At 33.7% G+C, this 21,806-nt stretch overlaps 5 protein-coding genes across 8 annotated transcripts; 1 reads left to right on the top strand and 4 right to left on the bottom strand.

Moving 5' to 3' along the window:
• Nucleotides 1-5,585: 5,585 nt before the first annotated feature.
• On the bottom strand, nucleotides 5,586-6,242 carry LOC101259494 (photosystem II reaction center proteins PsbY, chloroplastic). The gene has a single exon (XM_004249058.5). The coding sequence runs from the start codon at nucleotides 6,240-6,242 to the stop codon at nucleotides 5,658-5,660; it is 585 nt and encodes a 194-aa protein (XP_004249106.1). The 3' UTR covers nucleotides 5,586-5,657.
• A 674-nt stretch (nucleotides 6,243-6,916) lies between these two features.
• Nucleotides 6,917-9,477, bottom strand: TFIIIA (transcription factor IIIA). 2 transcript variants are annotated; one of them, NR_131255.1, is made up of 7 exons: nucleotides 9,313-9,477; nucleotides 8,805-8,939; nucleotides 8,605-8,688; nucleotides 8,075-8,360; nucleotides 7,725-7,960; nucleotides 7,386-7,529; nucleotides 6,917-7,285 (listed from the first exon to the last, which is right to left on the bottom strand). NR_131255.1 is itself a non-coding variant. In NM_001247542.2 (6 exons), exons 1-6 carry the CDS (start codon nucleotides 9,439-9,441, stop codon nucleotides 7,097-7,099), a joined length of 1,119 nt encoding a protein of 372 aa, NP_001234471.1. In that variant the 5' UTR covers nucleotides 9,442-9,477; the 3' UTR covers nucleotides 6,917-7,096. The 2 variants fall into 2 exon arrangements, 1 of the variants encoding a protein (NP_001234471.1); NM_001247542.2 differs by lacking the exon at nucleotides 8,605-8,688.
• Nucleotides 9,478-11,459: 1,982 nt separating this feature from the next.
• Nucleotides 11,460-13,119, bottom strand: LOC101248441 (protein ROOT PRIMORDIUM DEFECTIVE 1). Its single transcript, XM_010329433.4, has one exon. The coding sequence runs from the start codon at nucleotides 13,117-13,119 to the stop codon at nucleotides 11,743-11,745; it is 1,377 nt and encodes a 458-aa protein (XP_010327735.1). The 3' UTR covers nucleotides 11,460-11,742.
• Nucleotides 13,120-13,244: 125 nt separating this feature from the next.
• LOC101259205 (large ribosomal subunit protein cL37 alpha) lies at nucleotides 13,245-15,012 on the top strand. Its single transcript, XM_004249057.5, has 2 exons — nucleotides 13,245-13,386; nucleotides 14,435-15,012. Exons 1-2 carry the CDS (start codon nucleotides 13,299-13,301, stop codon nucleotides 14,773-14,775), a joined length of 429 nt encoding a protein of 142 aa, XP_004249105.1. The 5' UTR covers nucleotides 13,245-13,298; the 3' UTR covers nucleotides 14,776-15,012.
• A 459-nt stretch (nucleotides 15,013-15,471) lies between these two features.
• LOC101258907 (alpha-L-arabinofuranosidase 1) lies at nucleotides 15,472-21,741 on the bottom strand. 3 transcript variants are annotated; one of them, XM_004249056.5, is made up of 18 exons: nucleotides 21,669-21,741; nucleotides 20,680-20,912; nucleotides 20,292-20,346; nucleotides 19,761-19,972; nucleotides 19,543-19,664; nucleotides 19,287-19,434; nucleotides 18,995-19,064; nucleotides 18,173-18,318; nucleotides 18,007-18,052; nucleotides 17,849-17,901; nucleotides 17,330-17,474; nucleotides 17,027-17,145; nucleotides 16,839-16,910; nucleotides 16,657-16,760; nucleotides 16,443-16,499; nucleotides 16,172-16,370; nucleotides 15,749-15,886; nucleotides 15,472-15,672 (listed from the first exon to the last, which is right to left on the bottom strand). In XM_004249056.5, exons 2-18 carry the CDS (start codon nucleotides 20,860-20,862, stop codon nucleotides 15,523-15,525), a joined length of 2,019 nt encoding a protein of 672 aa, XP_004249104.1. In that variant the 5' UTR covers nucleotides 20,863-20,912; nucleotides 21,669-21,741; the 3' UTR covers nucleotides 15,472-15,522. The 3 variants fall into 3 exon arrangements, with proteins under 3 accessions (XP_004249104.1, XP_069145796.1, XP_069145795.1); XM_069289695.1 differs by having other exon boundaries at nucleotides 20,680-20,888; nucleotides 21,669-21,729; XM_069289694.1 differs by having other exon boundaries at nucleotides 21,594-21,724.
• Between the last annotated feature and the right edge of the window lie 65 nt (nucleotides 21,742-21,806).

Here is a 21,806-nt window from a genome sequence, read left to right as displayed (position 1 = left end):
CGAAAATAGTCGTTCTGCTCATATTAATATAAGTAAAATATGCTTACATTTTATCGTCTCTTCATACGAATAAAAATATATTGATATGATATGATGATCGATAAGAGTGCTAAACTAAAAAAGTTAAAATGATGCAAGTGAGTTAATCGTGTATTAGTGCTTGGATTTTGATTAGGATGGATGAGTTTAAATTACTTTAATCATAGTGCTTGGTTTAGTCACTTTAATTTACTCAATTAAGTGATTAAACAAAATGTATCTTCCACTTAAAAAGTCACATAAACTGACTTTTCCATATGTGTAGTCATTGATTACTGCCTAAGAATTTTACAAATGTTGAGGGCAAAGGGGGCAGCCCAAAAAAGTCATCAAATATCATTATATAAATATTTGTGATAGCATATAAATACAATCTTATATATTTCACTATGGCAACTTTCATACATAGCAAATAAAAAATTTATATTAGTATGTTATAGCAAAGTTTGTATAATTGCGCTCCATAATAAACATAAAGATTGTATAATTTGATATACATATATAATTGTATAATTCGCTATCCTATTTCGCTGCAATTGTATAATTTGCTATCCTATTTCATTGCAATTGTATAATGCACAATTGTATAATTCACTGTCTATTTCGTTGCAATATTTGTATAAAATTTGCTTTGCATACAATTGAATCGAAGTAAAATATATGTATATTGAATAATTATAAGTGTATAGAAAGAAGATATATGTTTTTCTCTCGCTTTATACAAAAATAGAAACACAATTTATACGCTTTTGTTGTATAAAGCGAGAGAAAATTGTATTTCGCTGCAATTGTATAATTCGCGATTGTATAATTCGTTTGCCTTTTTCGCTGCTATTTTTGTATAAAATTTGCATTTGTCTACAATTGAATTGAAGTAAAAATGTCTGTAAATTGTATAATCAAGTGTATAACACGAAGATATATGTTTTTGCATGTGTATATACAATTTTCTCTCGCTTTATACAAACACAGAAACACAATTTATACACTTCTTGGTATATAGCGAGAGAGGCGAGCAGAGGGACAGTGGCGAGCGAGATTTTTGGGAGAGAGACGACTGGCAAACTTTGGTTAACGTTTGCTATAAGGCACAATTAAATCAAACTGTAACTACTCCATTTATTTTAGGTTATTAGTTTGCTATTATATACAATTATCCCTAATAATAATCCATTTAAAATAACGATTATATTATCGTTAAAAATATTTAAAAATAAATCTTTTTTTAAAATTTTATGCTTAATAACATATCGCGTATAAATTAAAAGAAACGAAGTAACGTGTCATTCAGTTGACTTATTAAATTAAAGACAATAACAATGAAATATAAATGGGTGGTCACAATTAAGGGAACATACAAGAAAATTAGGTAAGAATAGTCAAATAATCATATATATATATATATATAAAAGTAAACCCTTCAAGGTGTTGATAATAACAAATAAATCATATATTAGTATGAGCTAAAAAAGCAAAAAAGATTAGATAAAAAAGAGATCCCACCATAGATTAGATAGATCTAAATATGATTAAATTATATTATTATTATATAGGACTAAATACAACTTTTCTAGAAGGTTAAATTCAAAAAAAAAATGAACTTTTTGAAAAAATAAAAAAAAAATGGTAAAAATTTAAAGGGCCCCAGCAATGACGCCATGCATAGGGTATAATTGCGTTCGAATGACATCATTTAAAATTTAATTTTTTAGCTCGTTTTTATTGGACGGTTTTTGTAATTTTAAATAGTTGCCGTCCAATAATTGCATATTTTTGTTTGCTTTGTGTTAGTTATTATGCAATAAATCGAGTAAATTCTCTAAATATTCATCCATATTTGAAAAATTATTTAGGAGTATAATTTATATTTATTTAATGATTATAATATTGTTTAATTTTGTTTATTTTTATCAAAGTCATGTCACATTTTTTATTTTTTTATTATTTAAAAAAATATGCTTTATACTTATTTAAACATTAGGTTGCAATATGTTTTTTTTAAAAAAGTATTATTTTCTATGTATGTTTTTTGGAAATGTTTTATTTTTTTAGATATACAAAGATAAAATTTAAAAATGAATGAAAAAAAAGTATTTCATTTCTACAACTACCTAGTAACGATAAAAAAAAATGGATGATTTTTAAATGCCTCTAATTTAAATTTTAAAGAAAAAATAAAATTGAACTATTTTTTTTTAATATATAAAAACAGTAATGGCTATTACAAGGGGAAAAAATGAAAGGATCTTTAAATGTTTCAAATTTGAATTTTTAAGGTTAAAAATGAAAATTGAAAATTGAATTATTTTATAAAAAAATTGTAATGTCTATTTATATTTATCACACTTTCAGTGATTTTAGGGAATGGTCCAACAAAATGGAATGTAGAAATATCTATCTAAATAGGAAAAGAAAAAAGTGCACCATAAAAAAACTATAATTATTATTTTAAAAGTTAATTAAAACAACTTAATATAAAAAAATAATAATTATCATCAAAAAATTAAAAAACTTATTTTTATAAACTAGTTAAAACAGTCCATTACTAGCTAGTTGTAGAAATGGATACTTTTTTTTCCATTCATTTTTAAAAATATCTTTGTATATCTAAAAAACAAAATATTCTCAAAAAACATAAATTAGAAAACAATATTAAAAAAAAAAACATACTGCAACCAAATGTTTAAATAGGTTTAAATTAGTGTATTGAATTGATACATTTCGATATCTATACTAGAACACGACTAAGTCATCACTTGTGCAACTTGCAGCCTTTGATGGAAAGGATCAGGGGCGGAGCTACCTTGTATGATTCAGCGGAAAATTATATTATTTATAAATGGTTAAAATAAATTTATATGTATATATAGTAGATATCGAACCCTCTTCAGCTATCTATTTCTACAGATTTTGAACCTTTTTATTGAAAATCCTGACTCCCCTCTGCTTATAATGTTGACTATAATCTACTTAGGTATGCTTTGAAGAATGTGTTAGTGTATATTAGTAACTATATTAGTCTTAAAATTAAAGATTATGTGTCCAATGACAAAGTTAATTAGTATCATTATTTGAGAAGGAATATGCTGAGAAAATATTTCACAGGCTTTGTAAAAGAAGCTTGTTTACATATCTTTGCTGCAAAAATCTGCTTCTACTTGTAATATTGCTGTTGCAATAAAAGCCCTATTTTGCAAATTCTACAGTAAAACTTGAAAGGAATTCCATTAATAACTGACCGTTTTGATCCTTTGAAAAAATTCGATGAATTTAGTAGATCGTTTTAGGATTTCCTAACGACGACTATAGATGGAACCTACCCAATTTTTACAGTATGATGATTGGCAGTTCACGCCTTAGTTGTACCTATCGTCCTTTTTTTTGGGATCAATATCAACAATACAGTGCATCAAACGATAAACTTAAGCCAAATTATAAAACTACGACACAATTAAATCCGAACAAAGAAAATGTTAAAATTGAATCGTACGATGGTCATACAACATAGAAAATACTATAATGATAGAAATAATTCAAGCGTCTACCATACATCCTTATATATTTTTTTTGTTATAGTAGTCTGTGGTGACTTTGTTGAGATCAAATGAATCCAAGAAAAAAGAGATATACATGAAAAAATTATTATCTTTTTTCGATACGATAAAAATAAATAAAAGAAATAAATATATTTTTAAAAATTTAGATAAATAAAATTAAACGGAAGGAGTGATAATGTGATTTTAACAAAAAATTGAAAAAAACTGAAATTTACACATAAATCGCATTATTATGTCTTTCTTTCTCAGCCAGCGTAATTAATATTAAGTATAAAATAAAAAATAATTATCTTTCTCGATATGATAAAAATAATAAAGATATTTTAAACAGAATAGACAAATAAAATAAACAAAAGGGGGTAATAACGTAATTTCAACGGTAAATAGGAACGACTGAAACATACACATAAATTGCATTTGTTGAATACATTTTATGTCTTTCCTTACGGAAGGGGTAATAACATAATTTTATCCATAAATGAGAAAAAACTTAGACGTACACATAAATCACATTCGTTGAATGTATTTTATGCCTGTCTTTTTCATTTCAATTAATGTTGAGTATAAAATGAAAAAAAAAATCTCGATATGATAAAAATAATAAATATACGTCAAAAATTGCAGACAAATAAAATTTAATGAAAGAGGTAATAACGTAATTTAGACAATAAATGGGAAGAGACTTAAACTTACACACAAATCGCATTCGTTGAATACGTTTTATATCTTTATTAACGAAAGGGGTAATAAGATAATTTCATCAAAGAAACTGAAACATACACATAAATTGCATTCGTTAAATGCAATTTATGCATTTCTTTCTCATTTCAATAAATGTTGAGTATAAAATGAATATATAATTATCTTTTCTTGATATAATAAAAGTAATAAGTATATTTTTAAAATATTGGATAAATAAAATTAAATATAAGAGATAATAACGTAATTTCAACAATATATGAGAAGAGACCAAAACTTACGCATAAATCGCATTCCTTTTTAACGTGTTTTATGTCTTTCTTGCTCAACTCAATAAATGTTGAGTATAAAATGAAAAAATAATTATCTTTTATCCATATGACAAAAGTAAGAAATATATTTAAAAAATTTATAGACAAATAAAATCGAACGAAAGGAATAATATCGTAATTTCAATAAATGGAAAGAGACTTAAATTTATCGGTAAATCGCATTCGTTGAATGTATTTTAAACATTTATTAACAGAAGGGATAATAACGTAATTTAAATAATAAATAGCAAGAGATCTAAAATTACACATAAATCGCATTCGTTGAATGCATTTTACGTCTTTCTTTCTCAACTCAATAAATATTGAATATAAAATGAAAAATTATTTATTATATCTCGATATGATAAAATTAATGAATTAAAAAAATAATTCTTTAAAGAAATTAGACAAATAAATAATCCATCACCTATATCCAAGTAAATAGTAGCAGATAATAGAGAGGAGTCGTAGAGAGGGCATGGTGGTAGGGGAAATAGGCAGATGAAATCACTTATCCAACTTATGCTCTTACTTTAAGGGCTTGTTTGGTGTGAAGGATAAACATAAATAATTTTAGAATGAAATCTAAATGTTTTGTTTGATTAACATGTTTAGGATAACTTATCTCACCATTTATAACATAGTGAACGAATAAATCATTTCAGAATAACAACTTATCCTAGTTCCCAACCAAACGACCGCTACGAGTCAGCAAACTCAATTCCATATCAAACCATGTGTCAATGATGCTGCATTCTTAATGTTAATATCAATTTTAAAAAAATCTATATGAAGTTTAGCCAGTATTGGTAAACTTCATACCTGTGTTGTTATGTATCCTTTTAGCTTTTAATGAACACAAACCAGATTTCATAAAGAAAGGCTGATTTGAAATCACATGGCCAAACGCGTACTAAGATCCGATAGATCAGATTGAGTGAGCTATGTACAAACAACAAAATACTCAAATCAAAACACAAAGGAAAAGAGAGAGATTGATTGATTGATAAAATTTTTTATATGGACCAAATATTACAAACTATGATGATCCTCAATCTGATCTCATCTTATTAATCTGATTCAAAGCTGGTTGTAGAATGTTGTAAGCTACCCAAAGCAAAGCAGGTGTTACAACAATCAGCAAAAGTTGTCCCCTGTTATCACTTGCTGATTCTGCAATCGTGGCGATATCGGTAGCAGCAGAGGCTTCTGGAGTGTTAAAGAAGCCTGTTGCTGCAAGCCCTGTAAGACCAAGCCCGATTATAACTCCTTGATTCCTCATTTTGTTGATTTGGTTTAGTGCTGGTTGAAGAATGTTGTAAAGAACCCAGGCTAGAGCCGGGATCAATGGTAGCAACAGTGCTAATCCCCTGTTATCTCCTCCTTCAGCTAATTCTGCGATTTGTTGAGCTGCAAATGCGGAGTCACATGAGCTTAGGGTAGAGAAAACGGCACCTGCAATTGCGGTTCCAGTGAGTGGGATGGATAAATTTGAGGGCTTTGAAGTTAAGAGACCTTTGGGGAGGTTGTGGATGGAGAGAAGAGAGATGGGTTTTGGCTTTGATGGGTTGTTAATAGATGCTTTGGTGAAGCATTTGGCGTTGAGGACGGCCATGGTAGCTATGGTGGCTGCCATTTTTTTCCTTTTCTTTTTTGTTGGATTGGTAATGGTTGGTTAAATGTATATAAAAAGAAGATAGACTCAAAGTGATTATAAATGAGAGAACCAATAAGAATGTGGCATTTTAGATTGTTCTCTTATCCACAGATAGTGATATGGACAATATACACCTCATATTTGATAACACAACACCAATGCTTTTCTTATCTTCACTCTCTTTTTTCAAGCAACTAAGCTAATTAGAAACTTCTAAAAGTTTCCTTCTAGGCACTACGACAATTTTTTTGGGCCACAGAGTAAAATCCAATGGTTTAATTTAAGGCCCAAAAGAAAAATTATGCCTTTCTCAAGTGATCCTTTCAACTGTTATATGCATTGCATAATATTTTAAAACATGGTTTTCTATAGTCAAGTTTGCTTGCAGTTGGGAATATAATTAATTATATTGCAAACTCTAGATTTATAGGAGAGTAACAATGTCTAGCTTAAGATCAAATCGGGCTTTAGCAAAGAATTGATCATATTGGTTGGTTAAAGAGTTGAAGAGAAAAAATTCAGTTCATTTACCTTGATGATTTCTTTGTTTGGCTACGATGAAAAAATACTCGCGGCACGTTTTAGTAGAGTGCTTCAGTCGGACTACGGTATAAACGAAATAGGTACAAGGAGATTTAGGAAGGCAACGCCTGTTACGATAACACTTCTCAACTATATTATATAACATGTAGTGTGCTAGATTCAAATTATGGACAGCATATACAACACGAGATCTTCCAAGATGCTGCCCAGGAGACACTCAAGAGTCTAACCCTGATTCTACTGAGAGGAACTATTGAGACTTCAACCCAACATCTGGCCAAATAGATGACTCACATTTGATTATCCGATTCCATGGAGCGTAACCATGAGAGATATTCTGGTGTCTGATTGAACACAGGATCTATACCACTGGGCGGTGTAATTCTTTTCCGCATAATTGACTCGAAAAGAGTAGGTTCTCTCTTTCTACCGCCTCTTGGTCTAGATAGGAATTGCTCATCGACCTCTTCAAAATCTCCCTATAGACCACAACCAAAACACCTCAAGTCAATTATGAATATTACAAAGCAAACTGATCTGAATGAACATAATGTGCATTCAAGTATACATTCTACTTACAGGAGTATAAACATGGCAGCCTGATTGTTCATGTTTATCTCTCACATGCTTGAAGGCAAATTTCATACCACAACCAGATATGCTACATGAGAATGGTTTAGATCCCACGTGCACGGCTTTGATGTGTTGAGCAAGGTTTGACCTCTGTATTTTCAAGCAACAAATAAAGGTTAATACGGTTGCTCAACAACTTGAAAAGAGATGGCTTTGGTTAAGGTTAACTGTCTATATATTTCTCCTAGTAATGAATTAGCCCATTGCTTCTAGATTGATTACACTACTGTTCCATATGACAGACGGAAACTTCAACTACATACAAGAAAATGTAATAGTCCTTACTGAGGAGAAGGTGTGCAGGCAATCCTGGAATTCACATTTTATTCTCTCTGATATAGGCCCTTCTTCATGTGTGCGAAGATGCCGCTTAATATTCTTCTTCAATTGTTTGGTCCCACATATTTCACAATCAATATGTTGGTGGCAACTCTCTATGTGTTCCTTGAGGCATTTCTCGTTTGTGAAGTGTTTCATACACCCTGGCTCTAAACACATAGCCTCAACAGTCTCCAGCTTAACTGCAGTGATACAATGGCAAGTTATAGTCAGCTTATAGGAAGTGTCTTCAATACTAGAAAAGTAAGAAATATCAATACTTCACAGCAAATTAGATTTTTTTAAATTTGACTTGCCATGAGAGTCTTCATGTTTCCTTAATTTGGATGCATATTTGAACACCTTTCCACATCCAGCTTCAGAGCAGACATATTCCTTTGGAAGATCAACCTCTGCAGAGGCAGGTTGGTCATGCATCTCTTTGACATGCCGAGTCATGTTGCCTTGAAAACTGAATGTGCTTTTGCACCCATCAACAGGACATTCAAACAACTTCCCTTGGTGCAGCAAGAGATGTCTCGACAAGTGATCCTTTCTACGGTAGCTAGACTGGCAGTCATCTATATGACATACGAATGGCCTCTGTTCATGCAAAATATCAACAAGAGAATATCTTAAGAAAGTTCCAATCAACAGGGTCCTAGACCCAAGTGCACTTATGCTAATGGAGAAAAATGTAAAAGCTCTCTTTTTGTATCTTGGGAGGAGGGGAACTGGGAAGAGTCTCAAACCACAAAGATTATAAGGCGTGATTGAGGCTCACTTGATGGAGCTTCTCAGGAGGTCCCCCTTCCTGATACTAATCCAGTCAAGGAAATATACCTGCCTCTTGCATTTTGGAGTTCTTTATTTGGGATCCAATGCGTCACACCTTCACATAATTCCACAATGTTTCTCAAAATATCTCAATCTGCAAAGTCATTAGTATTAAATGCATCCATAGACAATAAATCAGAAAATATAACTAGTAAACCAAGACCTGCAAAACAAAAAAAAAAAAAAAAGATGTGCAACAACAAAACATACCTCGAGTGAATGACTTTGCAAATGCTGCTTCAAATGAGCAGGCTTCTGAAAAGTCGCACCACATTCCTCGCAAATATTCATTTTTGAGCCCTTAGCATTTTCAGTTGCGTCATCTTTCAGGCTCTCAATTACATCCTATTAGTAAAAACAACAAACATGTCAGCATTACTTTCCTCTTAACTAATCAAATCAGTACCTAGAGCCAAACACACAATTTAAGCTCAACCACGATAAATTTTTGATAATATGAACAATAAAAGCTCCTAAAACAACAATTACACTAGTTTTAACATTAAAATCCAAACAAATTAGATCATATACCATTAAACAAACTCTTATCGTCTTTGAGCTTCGGCTAATGAAACTAATAATTACTAATTATCAATTTTACCCTAAAAACCACCTCAGAAAAAACAACCACGATAGTAGATCTATACGAAACAGCTCAGATAACAAATAGACAAAAATGAATGCAGAAAAAACGAAAATACATAGAAAAAAAACGTACTTGGTGATGAGACTGAATATGAGAGGAAATTAGGGATTTCTTCGAACGGCAAAGGCCACAAAATTCACAGTAATATCTTCTAATGTCTCTAAATACTACTTCTCTTTTCTCTTCTCCGACTTCTCCCATTGCGCCCAATTTTCAACGACGAATATCACAAACCCTAGTTTTGGTGATCTGTAGAATTTAACTCCTTTTATAGTCGCGAATAACTTGTAAATTGTTTCAACTCCCTCTAATTTCTGAAATGTAATACTTTCACCCCGCCAGGTTTTAGTTCATCAAGTTTCGCCACTAATTAATTAGTGGTGTTTGTTTGGACACTTTAGTTGAAGAAATGAGTTTTTTTGTTTTTATTGTACAAATCTACACTATTAACGGAGGCTTAATAGGAGCATATTTGACCAGATTTGAGGTTCAATAAATATACGGAGTCACTTTAATAACGAACATATTTAAGGGTGAAAGTTATCAGCGTCAATAAATGAGGAGTATAAACTGTAATTATTTATAAGTAATTATTTGTAAGAGAATGAATTTTCAAAAGTTACTTTGAATTTGAGAAAACTTATAATTATTTTTGAATTTTATGGTTCATTTATGTAGTCTCCTTATATTAAACCTGAATTATTAACAAACAACATATATGAGCCAATTTATGACCTTTGGCACTTCTTCCATGCCATTTTATATAACATAGGACATTTAGTCATAAAGGTGCATTCTAATTCCTATTTGATTCATTGCATTACTTTTTTTAACTAAAACGTGTATACATATATATTGTTTAACACCACATTCCCTACATATATACATATGAAAAGTAAGCTAGCTTTATTAGCTCATCAACTCGCCTTAACGTATGCTTACTATATAGGTGCAGACTTGCTTAACAACTACCAAAAGTGAAAGCTTCAATATTGACTGGCATATTGTCTCTTTTCTTATCATAATAAGGGAAAAAAGAGATGATCACTCCTTGAGCACTCGCTAACCGTTGCGCCTGCCTTCCCTTCTGCTTACGCCATTTGTTTGTGAATGTTCTGGTTTGCTCTTTGTTGTGCTACCTCTGCTAGTAACCAGCTTTGGATTCTCCTTTGAGGCACCGTGTTGAGTAGGAATTTGAATTGAAACTCTATTTTGGGCTTAATGTTACTCCTCTCCCTGAGCTCGCTCCACTCTATGCCCAAAGCTTCAATTTCGAATAAAGAAATTAAGAATATTATTTCCTGATATCTCAATTGGTCAAATTCACAATCTATGTGTATCCTTTCGATGAATGATCGAAAGATTGAGATGGATTTAGAACCATAATTTCTAACTATTATATGTCATCAATCTTATGAAGTGTTTGAAACTGTTGGTTGATACTCAAGCAATTTGTGCAGGTGGTACCAAGATCTAAAGAAGTTGAGCATATTTGCTCCTTTCTATGGTAATTTGTAGGGAAAGGAAGCAAAATCCACTGGATACCCATAGCCAGCTCAATGCTGCAGCAAAACAAATCTAGTTCTATGCTTGTTTTGTTGTAAAATGGAACCACTTTTGCTGCACTGAAGATACCATATGTCAACGAGTCTTCACATGGCCAGAACTTTGCAGTGGTTGAGAAGTCCAATCGATTCAGTTCTGCTTTTGAGCTATGATTATATGGTTCAAACATCTGGTTCAAAAATCAGCAAGTACACGTTCAAGGTGCATTCAGAAACTAGTCTTGAGTAGGAGGACAAATTCTATTGACAATGACAGAATCCAATCTCATTCACTGGAAGCAACACAAAGAAACCTGCATTACTCCAAAAATATCATACCTGACACCATTCTATTCCATATTGCCATTACAGTTGTTTCTGCACCGTTGTGTTTGGATTTGAAAAGGATCTTCAATCATCCCTATATTATACAAGTCACAAGCATCAATGAATAGTTATCATCTCACACTTCCAACAAATTTTCGCTTCCTCAGTTGAACCAAATCCAAATAAGAAATAACAGTGTTCCAATTCAGAAAAAGCAAGACGAACATGGGATTATAATGATGTTGTTAAAGCTAGCCAGTAGGTGCTTACCACTATGATTATACCAGCTTTTCCCATTCACAATTTAACAGATTGACTTGGAAGGTAAAAATGCAAATTAACAAAATCTGGCAGAAACAGAACTGGAATATACATTTATGATATGAACAACGTGAAGAGCTACAATGCTAGAGATTATACATAAATGAAGACAAGGAAGAATTTATAATCTTTAAGCACAGGCACTAACTGAAATAGCAAAGGTTCCTGGCAAGTATAATACAGCAGCGAAGCACAAAATACATAATTTTCTGTCAGTTTGCAGAAAATCCTAGCTTACAATACCAACACTCTCTTTGCTGATTTCCATCTCAGAAAGCCATCAGCTTTGCCTTAGAGAGAAGTAATCATTCTAGTTCATATTGTCATTGTCCTCGTGATCAGTAAAACTCTCTAAAATTGGAATAACAAAGTCACCCTCTCTGCTTTCCCATCCATTTTCATCGTCTGTCATGTCTTTAGGTTCATTCTTCAGTTCTCTTTCAGTTTTCAATTCACTCGTATGACGGTTTCCTAACAAGAGAAGATCCAACATATTTCTTCTCAAATCATAAATTGGGTTCGGCTCAATCAAACACCCTTTACTATATGCTTCTCTAAGAAAAACAATCTCAGCAATTCCTTTAGTGGATATGTAAAATATCCCAGGATGCTTCAATAACAACTCGCGAATATTAACTACAATACCGAGGTCTTTCTTAAAATGTGCCAACCTTTCAACTGGCACTGACTTCTCGACAGTCAAGCTCAAAACTTCATGAATAATCGCCACAGCTCGCTTCTCATACCGCTCAACACCTCCAAAAGTACGCTTCCCAACAACTGCTGACCTCGATGTTAACTCATCACATCTTGAAGATGGCCCCATGGTTTCAGTTGTTAGCGGATTCAAGTGATATGTGAGTTCTCTTTCGTAAGGCTTAACATAAGGAAGCCTTTGCCAATTTTTCAACTTCTCCCTAGAACCTGGTTCTACCTTAAATCCAGTAGGGAAATGAATAGGAAATGCATATTTGACCTCAAATTCACTCAACCATTTCTCAGAATACTCCTTTTTCCTCCAAGATTCAATCTTTGCCACCCCAAAACTCTCATCTTTGTCATTTCTATCAATTAATTCAACAACCTCTAAATCTACCATCCTAAAAACTTCATCATACTTGATTATTATCGAGTCCCGGAAGTTTTCAGGTAAACCCAATTCAGTCCTCAACAATCTAAGAGCATGCAAATGTATTGTCCCATTCACAGACATCATTAAAATTTTCGTTATTATCATTACATTTTCATCTTCATTTTGTGATACAACATCATCTTCTTGATTCAGCAAAATGACGAATTTCTCCCTAAACTTGCAGCACAAATTTCGCTTAATGGGGTGTGTAAATACCTCGAAAATATGGGGGTATTTCCGGAGAAGATCACCGGCGGTAATGGTGTTGATGCCGGCATGTGGGGCCCATTTGGAGAGTGACTGAACTGAGAGAAAAGGACCGCGTTTTCTTGCAGATACGACGTCGTAGAGGTTGAGGATAAGCTTGAGTCTCCGGTAGTGTGCTGTGAGTTTGTCGAAATTCGGGTCGCGGGTCCGGTTTTCCAAGCGGGTTTGGGCAGTGTTTGCCGGTTTCTTCCACCGGATTTGAGTTGTGGAATTGAAAGGGCCAAATGAAAGTGGAGTGCTTGATGATATATTCACCGGCTTCTTCCACCGGAGTTGTAAAGTTGTCATTTCTCTGTCACACGATGTGGCCGGTGCAGAGAAAAAGAAGTAATTTTTTTTTTATATGCAAACTCGAAAACCCAATTTTTAAATAGGGCAAAAAAAAGGTCAAATTGTATCTCTATGAAGACCATTTTTGACACTTTCTGGCTTAGCACTTGCAGAAAAGAAACCCCAAAACTGGAGAGATGGCTCTACTGTTCACCATCATGACTCCTCCCCCTACTCGTCTCTCTTGTCATTCATCTTCAACTTCTTCAGTGTTTGCTCACTCATGTTAGTGTCTTTGTTTAATTATTTGAATGACCTTTCTGTATGTCTATTAATCTTGTGTTCTAGATGTTTCTACAGAGATTATTGTGGGATTCTAAATTCTGGGTTATTAATCTTGTGTTCTAGATGTTTCTACAGAGATTATTGTGGGATTCTAAATTCTGGGTTTTTCTTCTGTTTGCATTTGCTTTATGTTGTGTTGTATTGGAGTTTGCATTTACTTTCTTTAGGTTCTGAATTGGTCTATTATGTTCTTTTGCTCTGTTAAGTTTAGTTGTTTCCTGGTAAAGTTTGTAACTTCGAATGAATTGATTTAGGTCTTTACTAGAATACTAATGAGTTAGCCTCTTATCATCCCCTACCTTGTCAATTTGGATTTTGGGGATCTATGCTGCTCGGACTCCCCAAAAATGTAGGAGCCCTCGCATTAGATTCTCCAAAAAAAAAACTATTTTTGGAGAATTTGATATGCACCCTACGCCCATTGGTTTTTTTTTTGAGGAGTTCTAGCAGTTTAGGTGGGATTACCATTGTACTTAATACTCTTTGTAACAGTGTTTTAAAGTTTTTCACCATATAAATGTAATAGCAGTTGTACTGGCTGAATTTGCTGACACAAAGGTGCATCCGCCACTGTTTATCTGAAAAATGTTAGTATTTTGAATTGTTGGGGCAGAGACAAATTCAAAATTTGAAGTTAAAGTTCCTAATATCGATCGCAATTCTCAAGTTAAAACTATAATAATAATCGTCTTTACAGTCATATATACATGAACCTGTAACCAGGCCTCTCGATCCATCCCGGGGTGGCAGAATGGGGTAGCAGATCAAGACCTATCTTTTATGTCCTGCATCTTAACAATCTGCAAAATTTAAGGTTGATGTATCTTTTTATGTGATTGCTGTTGCCTTTTGTCCATCCTTTTCTAGTGAGGCAGTCTTAAACCATTATAAGAAATACTCCCATCTTCATCGTCATGCATCTGCAACATCTTGACTGTTCATTTTATTTATAAGAGGTTAACTTTATAATTGATTCTGTATATATCAGTCTCCAGGTTTTGCAACGATCCCATTGCTTTGCAAGCAAAGTCACATATCAGTTACTATATTCGAGCACCCTTTATCTTAAAAGAGAGGTGTGTTTTGATTGCTGAGGCAGCATCTGATATTGATAGCGGAGATTCTGATAATCTGGAGAGTGATGAGGAAAGTTTGTCTTTTGATAACCTGCCATTGGAGTCTAAGCTTCAGCTGAAGCTTGAACAGAAGATGAAAATGAAGTTGGCAAAGAACATCAGATTACGAAGGAAGAAACTTGTCAGGAAGCGCCGCCTTAGGAAGAAGGGGAGATGGCCACTTTCAAAGTTGAAGAAGAACAAGAATGTGTAGTCTTTACCACACAATTCACCTTTTTGTAACCTTGACATCAATGTCTTCAACTTGTAAATAAACAACTAAGGGTTTAATGGTATAGATTTGGTGCTATTAGAGTCTCTACTTGTTTTAGTTGATACTTAGAGAAGGCTCTTGTTATTCCTTATATAATGTTGATTCTGAAATATTTACATGGAAGGAACACTTTGAGACAGATATACTGTCAATCAACAAGTTGTGATTTTGTGCTAACTGGAACTTTTCTTTGTTTGCTTTTGCTCACTTTCTCGAGTTTTTCTGGAGGTTAACACTGGGGTTGCAGATGTTTACATTAGAGGTTATCAAAGTGAAAACACTCTTCTTTGATGTCATTGGTTCTGGGCTATGTTGCTCGGACTGTTCAAAAATGTTGACAGGTGCATATCAGAACCTTGAAAAGTACTAGTGCACTTTTGAGTACAAGCAAAATAGGTTCTGAATATGTGGAAGTGCAACAGTTGTATGGACTCAAATTAGTTAAATATATGAATTGATGGAATGCAAAGGAAGCTTAAAAGTATTTTCTTATTAATCATTCATCTAAAGATTTGCCCATTTTCTTCGTTTAATCTGTTAAAGGACGGAGATGGAGACTGTTTCAGAAGAAGTTCAATAACAAACGCCTTAGAAGTGCAACAGGAAAAACTACTAAAACGAAAGAACCATAAGAACTAATGAAAGTGATATTATTCTTTATTGGCATTTTCAGTGAGTTACATAGTTTTAGAATGAAGATTCAAGATCAGAAGCAGTTGTTACAGTCCTAATGCTGATGGATTTTCTTAACAAATCAAACGAAGTGAAAGAATATGGTAAGAGTGTAACATCCATGTTTTCGCTAATTTCTCCAAGCCTTGTCTTAACTGGTGATATCTGCATAAATAACACTATTTCAAGGAAAGCAGACACCAAATAAAACGAAATGATCAGATAAAGAAGTTGTATGTACCTTTTTAGGATCTGTGAAAGAATTCTCATCCATCACATTGCTAGATGTTAATATAGTTTTTGTTGCCCCAGAGGACTGCAATGACAATCCACTGATAGAGATACTAAGAGTAACTCTGCTGCTCCCAAAGTTCACAACCTGCAAAACAAGTCGCGTGTTGAAAAGAAAAAAAAAACGAACTAGTCACGAAATTATAGATGGAGACGAAGTTGTGTATCTGCAAAATGAGCATCAGTTGACTGTAGCAAGTATGAACACAGATTGAATCTATTAAAGAAACATAAAAGACAAATCCTCATGATTCTGAGCACTATAACCTCTAATACAAAGAGAAATATTAGTTTCGCAGAGATGTATGGATCTAGTCTAGATAATGCAAGTCTTGAGAGGCACGAATGATAAACATCAAGAAAAACTTCACACCTTTATTCTTAAGTAGTTGTTGTTATCAGTCTCATTTTGCCAGGTGATGGCAGATGCTATTAGTGCATTTGAAGGATTAGCTTGGAGTGTTGAAGTTAGATAAGTTGCGCCATTTGACTCTATGAAAAAGTGTTGCATCCAATAACTAGGGGTTCCATACGCCTGTGAAGAAGTGAAAACAATCGCATCTGCAGTCCATCTAAACAAAATGACATTATTTTGCAGTGATAGCCAATTTCAAAGAAAAGGGAGAAGAAGAAATCAAACTTACTTCCAGTCTTTGTCGTTAACGAATAGAGGTGCATAACTTGTCATTTCAATCACATCACTGCACGAGGATAAATACAGGTTATCGTCAAACAAAGAGATCACACTGTTCACACCATAAATTTTCCACGCTTTGAAGTTTTATCCTTATTATCTTTACCTTAACATATAATGTCGAGATATGTTGCTTGATACATATTCTCAGAAATGACAAGTACCTGTTTTTTTCGGCTCCAATAAGGAATGCAGCTTCAGCCAGTGCAGCTAAAAGACTACCTTTTCCAGCACCTTTTCCATGCACAGCATACTCACTTATAAAAGCCTATAAATATAAACAGTATACATAAGCACCATTTACAACAACAGGAAATTAATCATCAAAAGGAACATTTTAACTCACCTTCGGTCCACTGCGCAGTGCATCATCAAAACGGCTGGCGTTAAACCACATGTCACTTGCACTGGCATAAATCTTAACCATAGAGAAATCACAAAGTTAAAACCTCACTTGAAAACGTAGGTAAACAAAGTTAAAGCTCAAATGTACATGCTCTGTAAGATAGACTTTGAACAACATCAAAGTCTTACATGAAAATCATATAAATCAGCCGGGTGATCCAATGCTTTGGAAGAACCATCACAGTTGGAGATTATCTTGATATCTGGGTAGGCTTCTTTGATTGCTGAATAGAACTCGAGGTAATTTCCTGAATCATACATATTATATACAAGGATTTGAATCAATCCTCAAAATTCATCGAAGGCTACGAAGCCCGTCCAACTGTAAATAAAAAATGTAAAGGGATGTCCCAGCTGCAAAGCTATTTTATTCTTCATGCATATTATAGATAATGACTCAATGAAACATAGAACAAAATGTGATCTGCATACCACGGTACTTTGAGTAGCTACAATCTTCATTTCCAATAGCGACATATCTCAAATCAAAGGGCTCTAGATGTCCCATTTCAGCTCGAAATGAACCCCATTTTGAGTTAGGAGCACCTCTCGCAAATTCAAGACCATCTAAGATATCCTGGGACAACAAATATGCTTATAAACCTAAAAAGAAAGCTTAATATGCAACATCCACAGTCCAAGTAATGTAACATTTCAATTCCAAGGATTGTTTTCATCAAATTTCTGGTAAGATTTTAACGTCTATAGCATACGTCTTGTAGAATTTAAAAAGAAACAGAGATTGCATGGCTGATAAGAAGGAAGATTGTGTTTAGAAAGTGTTGTACCTACGGATATGCCTCTATATTTTAGTGAAATGAGTGTCTGGATAAGTTGTATGTCCAAAATATTGACTATCAAATTGATCTTCAGAGCTGTTTTAATTCTCAATCATATTTAACAAGTAATGTCCATGTCATGTGTACGCAGGAGAAAGTTCAGGAGACCTACTTGCACGTAAGGTAAGATATCGGAAGTGTCAACTTGTTCTTTGTGGCTGATTCCTGAGAATAATAGTCGTATAGAAAAAGCTAATGAACTGCATGAAGAGAACACAGACTAATTTTTTAAAAAAAATAATGCATCTTAGAAAGAAGAGGAGGACATACCGCTGTTGAAAACCCAGATTGGCAATGCACCCAAGTCCTCGGCAAGCTGCAGCAAGAAAGGACTCGAGTAAGGGACATGCATAAGCACACAGTATTCATGTTAAGAGGCTTGGCCAGGTTTAGAAGTCCATTTACATCAAAATTCAGGAGAGGGAAAGAATTTTACTTGAAGAAACTCAAAATGACCAAGTCCGTCGTCAGTCCAATACCCCCACACATCACCGTAATGGCCAGGCCTATTTTCCCATGGTCCAATTGTTTTGTTCCACCAAAATGCATTTTTTAACCGTTCCCCTTCCACAAAACATCCCCCTACAGACATGTATAATTAATGACAAATTTATCCACATTGGACAGATCATCAAAGATGCTCAAATGGGAGACTATCCATACATATAGACAGGGGAGAACTACACAGAAGCACATGAGCGAAACTAAAATAAGTGATCTAACTGTCGCAGAACTTAAAAGATCAAAAAGAAGGGCTACGATACTTTCAAAAAGCAGAACAACGAAAAACATAAGAAGGGAGAAATGAAATCTGAATTCCATGCTTTTTGTTAATCTCGTCATCATGACACCTTGAGGAGGAGAATGCTGAGAAAACAGAAGTTGAACTCAGATGATATTACTTGTGAGTTGTGATACCACATTAGATAGAAGTTGAACCAGAAATATGATATAAACTATGAACAACTTCAGAAGCTAATGAATTAGTCTACTCGAGGACTTGTGGAAAATTGACATTAATCACTGACATTTCCTATTTGCAAATCCATCTTTGTAAGAGCTTGCTAAATTATATACGACAGATGCTCTTTCAGGCTTGCATCCGCATTGATTCATCTGCAGAATAACATTATGAATGGGAAAAACTAAACTTTTTTGCCGGTATAAGATATTAAGTCCGATTCTATTATAAATATAATGCATTGCTCCATCAACTGGTAATGTTACGTGACACAGACAGGTTGAATTTCAGGAATACCTGGAAATCTGATGAATGCTGGTTTCAAAGCTTTAAGCATTCCGAAAAGGTCTTTCCGGAAGCCATTCCCCTGCACCAAGAAGTTAAATATTATGACACAAATACATCCACTGAGTGCTCATCCAATAGTGAAAAAAATGAACAAGAATGAAAATAACTGAACACATAATGTTCGTTGACATAGAAGAAACAATTTAGTAATGATATATATAGCCAACAACAAGATTAACTAATAATTGCAATAATTTGTAAATTTGTTTAGTTGACAACTACTTCTTTCCACCATACATACGTTGTACGTGTCCAAGGGCATCAATGATACTTGATCAAACCATATAACACCCTTTGTAGTTGATCTCAGTTCCAGTCTTGAATTGGAATCTGTTCCTTCAGCTTCCAACAAAACAAAAACTCTTGTCCAATTCGATACATTATTAGCTCTGTAAGAACAATAAAAATAACCTGTAAGTAAGATGCAAACTTCGTATAAACATTGGCAAGAGAAATTGGAAAACATAGACAACTACATATATGCATATGAAACTTACACTACAGTTTTTGTCGCCAGCTTGTTTAGTCCATTTAAACTGGTTAAAGCTACTGATAGATTAAGTGTTTCGTCTGAACGCACATAAAACACCAGCTTATAGCTCTTTCCGTGTTCAATATTCTGCAGGAAAGCATAGAATAGGGACAACATGAGTATATAAACATAGAATTACTGGAGCCTAATGACAGTCAGATTTTTAAAAGTTCTGTAAGATACCATGCCCCAGAATCCTGGATTGTAGACACCAACTCCTCCATCTGGACATATATTGGCACCTCCATTGTCACAGAGAACCTCAACCTTCAAGGCAACTTTATTCCGATCAAAGCATGAGGAAAGATCCGTTGATACGATCACAGAAGAATTATTCCCAATGATAGACCAAGGTTCAATGCGAGGTGGCGTGAATGAGGCTCCAGATTCAAAACCTGTAATTGTTTTTCAAGAATAATAAGATTAAAATCAAATTCAAGAGTACTCACCAAAATCTTGTTATCAATCGAAAAGCATAACTGCTGAAGCATTCATTCAAGAACATACAAAACTTTCCAACTTATTGTTTCATGCGCGCGAATATATTTCAAAGAAATAGTAATTCTGACAATTGAAGAAAGGACAAAATCATATAATGTCTCTGAGTTTCTAGTTAGCCAACAGTAATGCCATTGTCTTCACATTTTCAACCGACTAGTAAGCATTTTCTCCCATCTTTACAGGTTTTTCCTTTTTCTAAATTAACCAAATCACCTCTGTTGCAGACAAGTTCAGCCCACAGTCCTCCAGCGCCAGCATGATTTATCTCCTGAAACAAAGTACCCGACGCAAGATGTTACAAATTATTTAATTGACAGTATCTAATTAACAAGGGGAAATGCATACCATATCTATGGGAGTAGCTCGAACGTAATGCACAAAATAACTTTTTTACCAAGGTACAATTTCATTAAAATGGAATGTTAATATTCTACATATCATTTATGCACCAACAGTCAGCTGGTGACGAAGACGTTTGCATGATAAAGTTAAGAAAGAGACAGGAAGACACCTAAATCATTGGAACAGTTATGTACAGAAAATATGAGATGAAAGCTTCTCATTTTCACTAGAATTGGAACACGTAAATGACTTAACTCACCTCAAAGAATATTCCAAATAGAGTATCCGGCATTTTCCTTGCTGATGCTTCAGATGCATTTACTAACAGTAGTGCTGTCTGGTCTGCATCAATCTTGCTTGCAGAACATTGGTATTGGATGGATATCCCAAACAGAACTAAAAGGAGAATGCAACAAAGGGAGCGCCTTGAATCCATCTCCATCACACACCGTTCAATGTTCCCCAAACCTATTTTAAGCTTTATCAAAGATGCTATAATACACAAGATTTTAGTCAATCATAAGAGGAAAAGCAATAAAGTCGCTAACTTTTGCAACAACATAATGTCATCAAGAGATGGTATCACTAAGATAATTGTTCAAGCAAAATGACAATATCACTCTGTCAGACTTCTCTGCTTGTTATGAACAGTATTAGTGGAAATCAAAGAATAAAATTGAGGGAAAAAACATAAATAAAGACGTGGACAGACGTGTAACGGAGAATTTCCATAGTATACAAGTTACTGATCAATCTTGGACAGACTAAATCATAAATCCATGAATCCATAGGGCACTCTAGTGTTCTGGATTCATTAGGAGATATAATATCTCAATATCCAACTTGAAATCAATGTTGGCAAACATATAAAGAAAGAGAATTCTTGACTCAGTTCTCTATCTTAATGACAAAAAATAGGATTGATCAAATTCTACACCGAGTTGTATTTGACATAGTAACTAGTTTAACCAACTCTCCCTACTTTCTTTTCAAGATCTCAACAATCATAAGTGAGCACAGAAAAATATCAAGAATTTGACTAACTAGACACAATTTGTTAAAAGCAACTAAATAGATGTCTTTCTGAGTGAAATAACATCAAAAGCAACAAATACTAAAAAATATATAGAAAAACAGAAACAGAAGAGAAATGAGAAGTTCATAGTTGATTACTTAATAGCAACAAAACAATGAATAAACATAAAAAGGTGCAAACTTGATTTCTTTCTAGTTGACTTGTTGTTTCACCTGAATAATGAGGGATGAGTTATTAGCTTTAATTTTAGAGTAATGTCACTCTTGTGCATGCCTATTTCAAGATTTCAAAGCATGTCTATATAAAGGCAATTTTTGGTTAAAAGAAGTAACTTGTTAGTATGGATAAGG

This window comes from Solanum lycopersicum, chromosome 10 (genome assembly GCF_036512215.1).
Source record: "Solanum lycopersicum chromosome 10, SLM_r2.1".
NCBI lineage: Eukaryota > Viridiplantae > Streptophyta > Magnoliopsida > Solanales > Solanaceae > Solanum > Solanum lycopersicum.
This window is presented reverse-complemented; position numbering and strand designations above follow the sequence as displayed.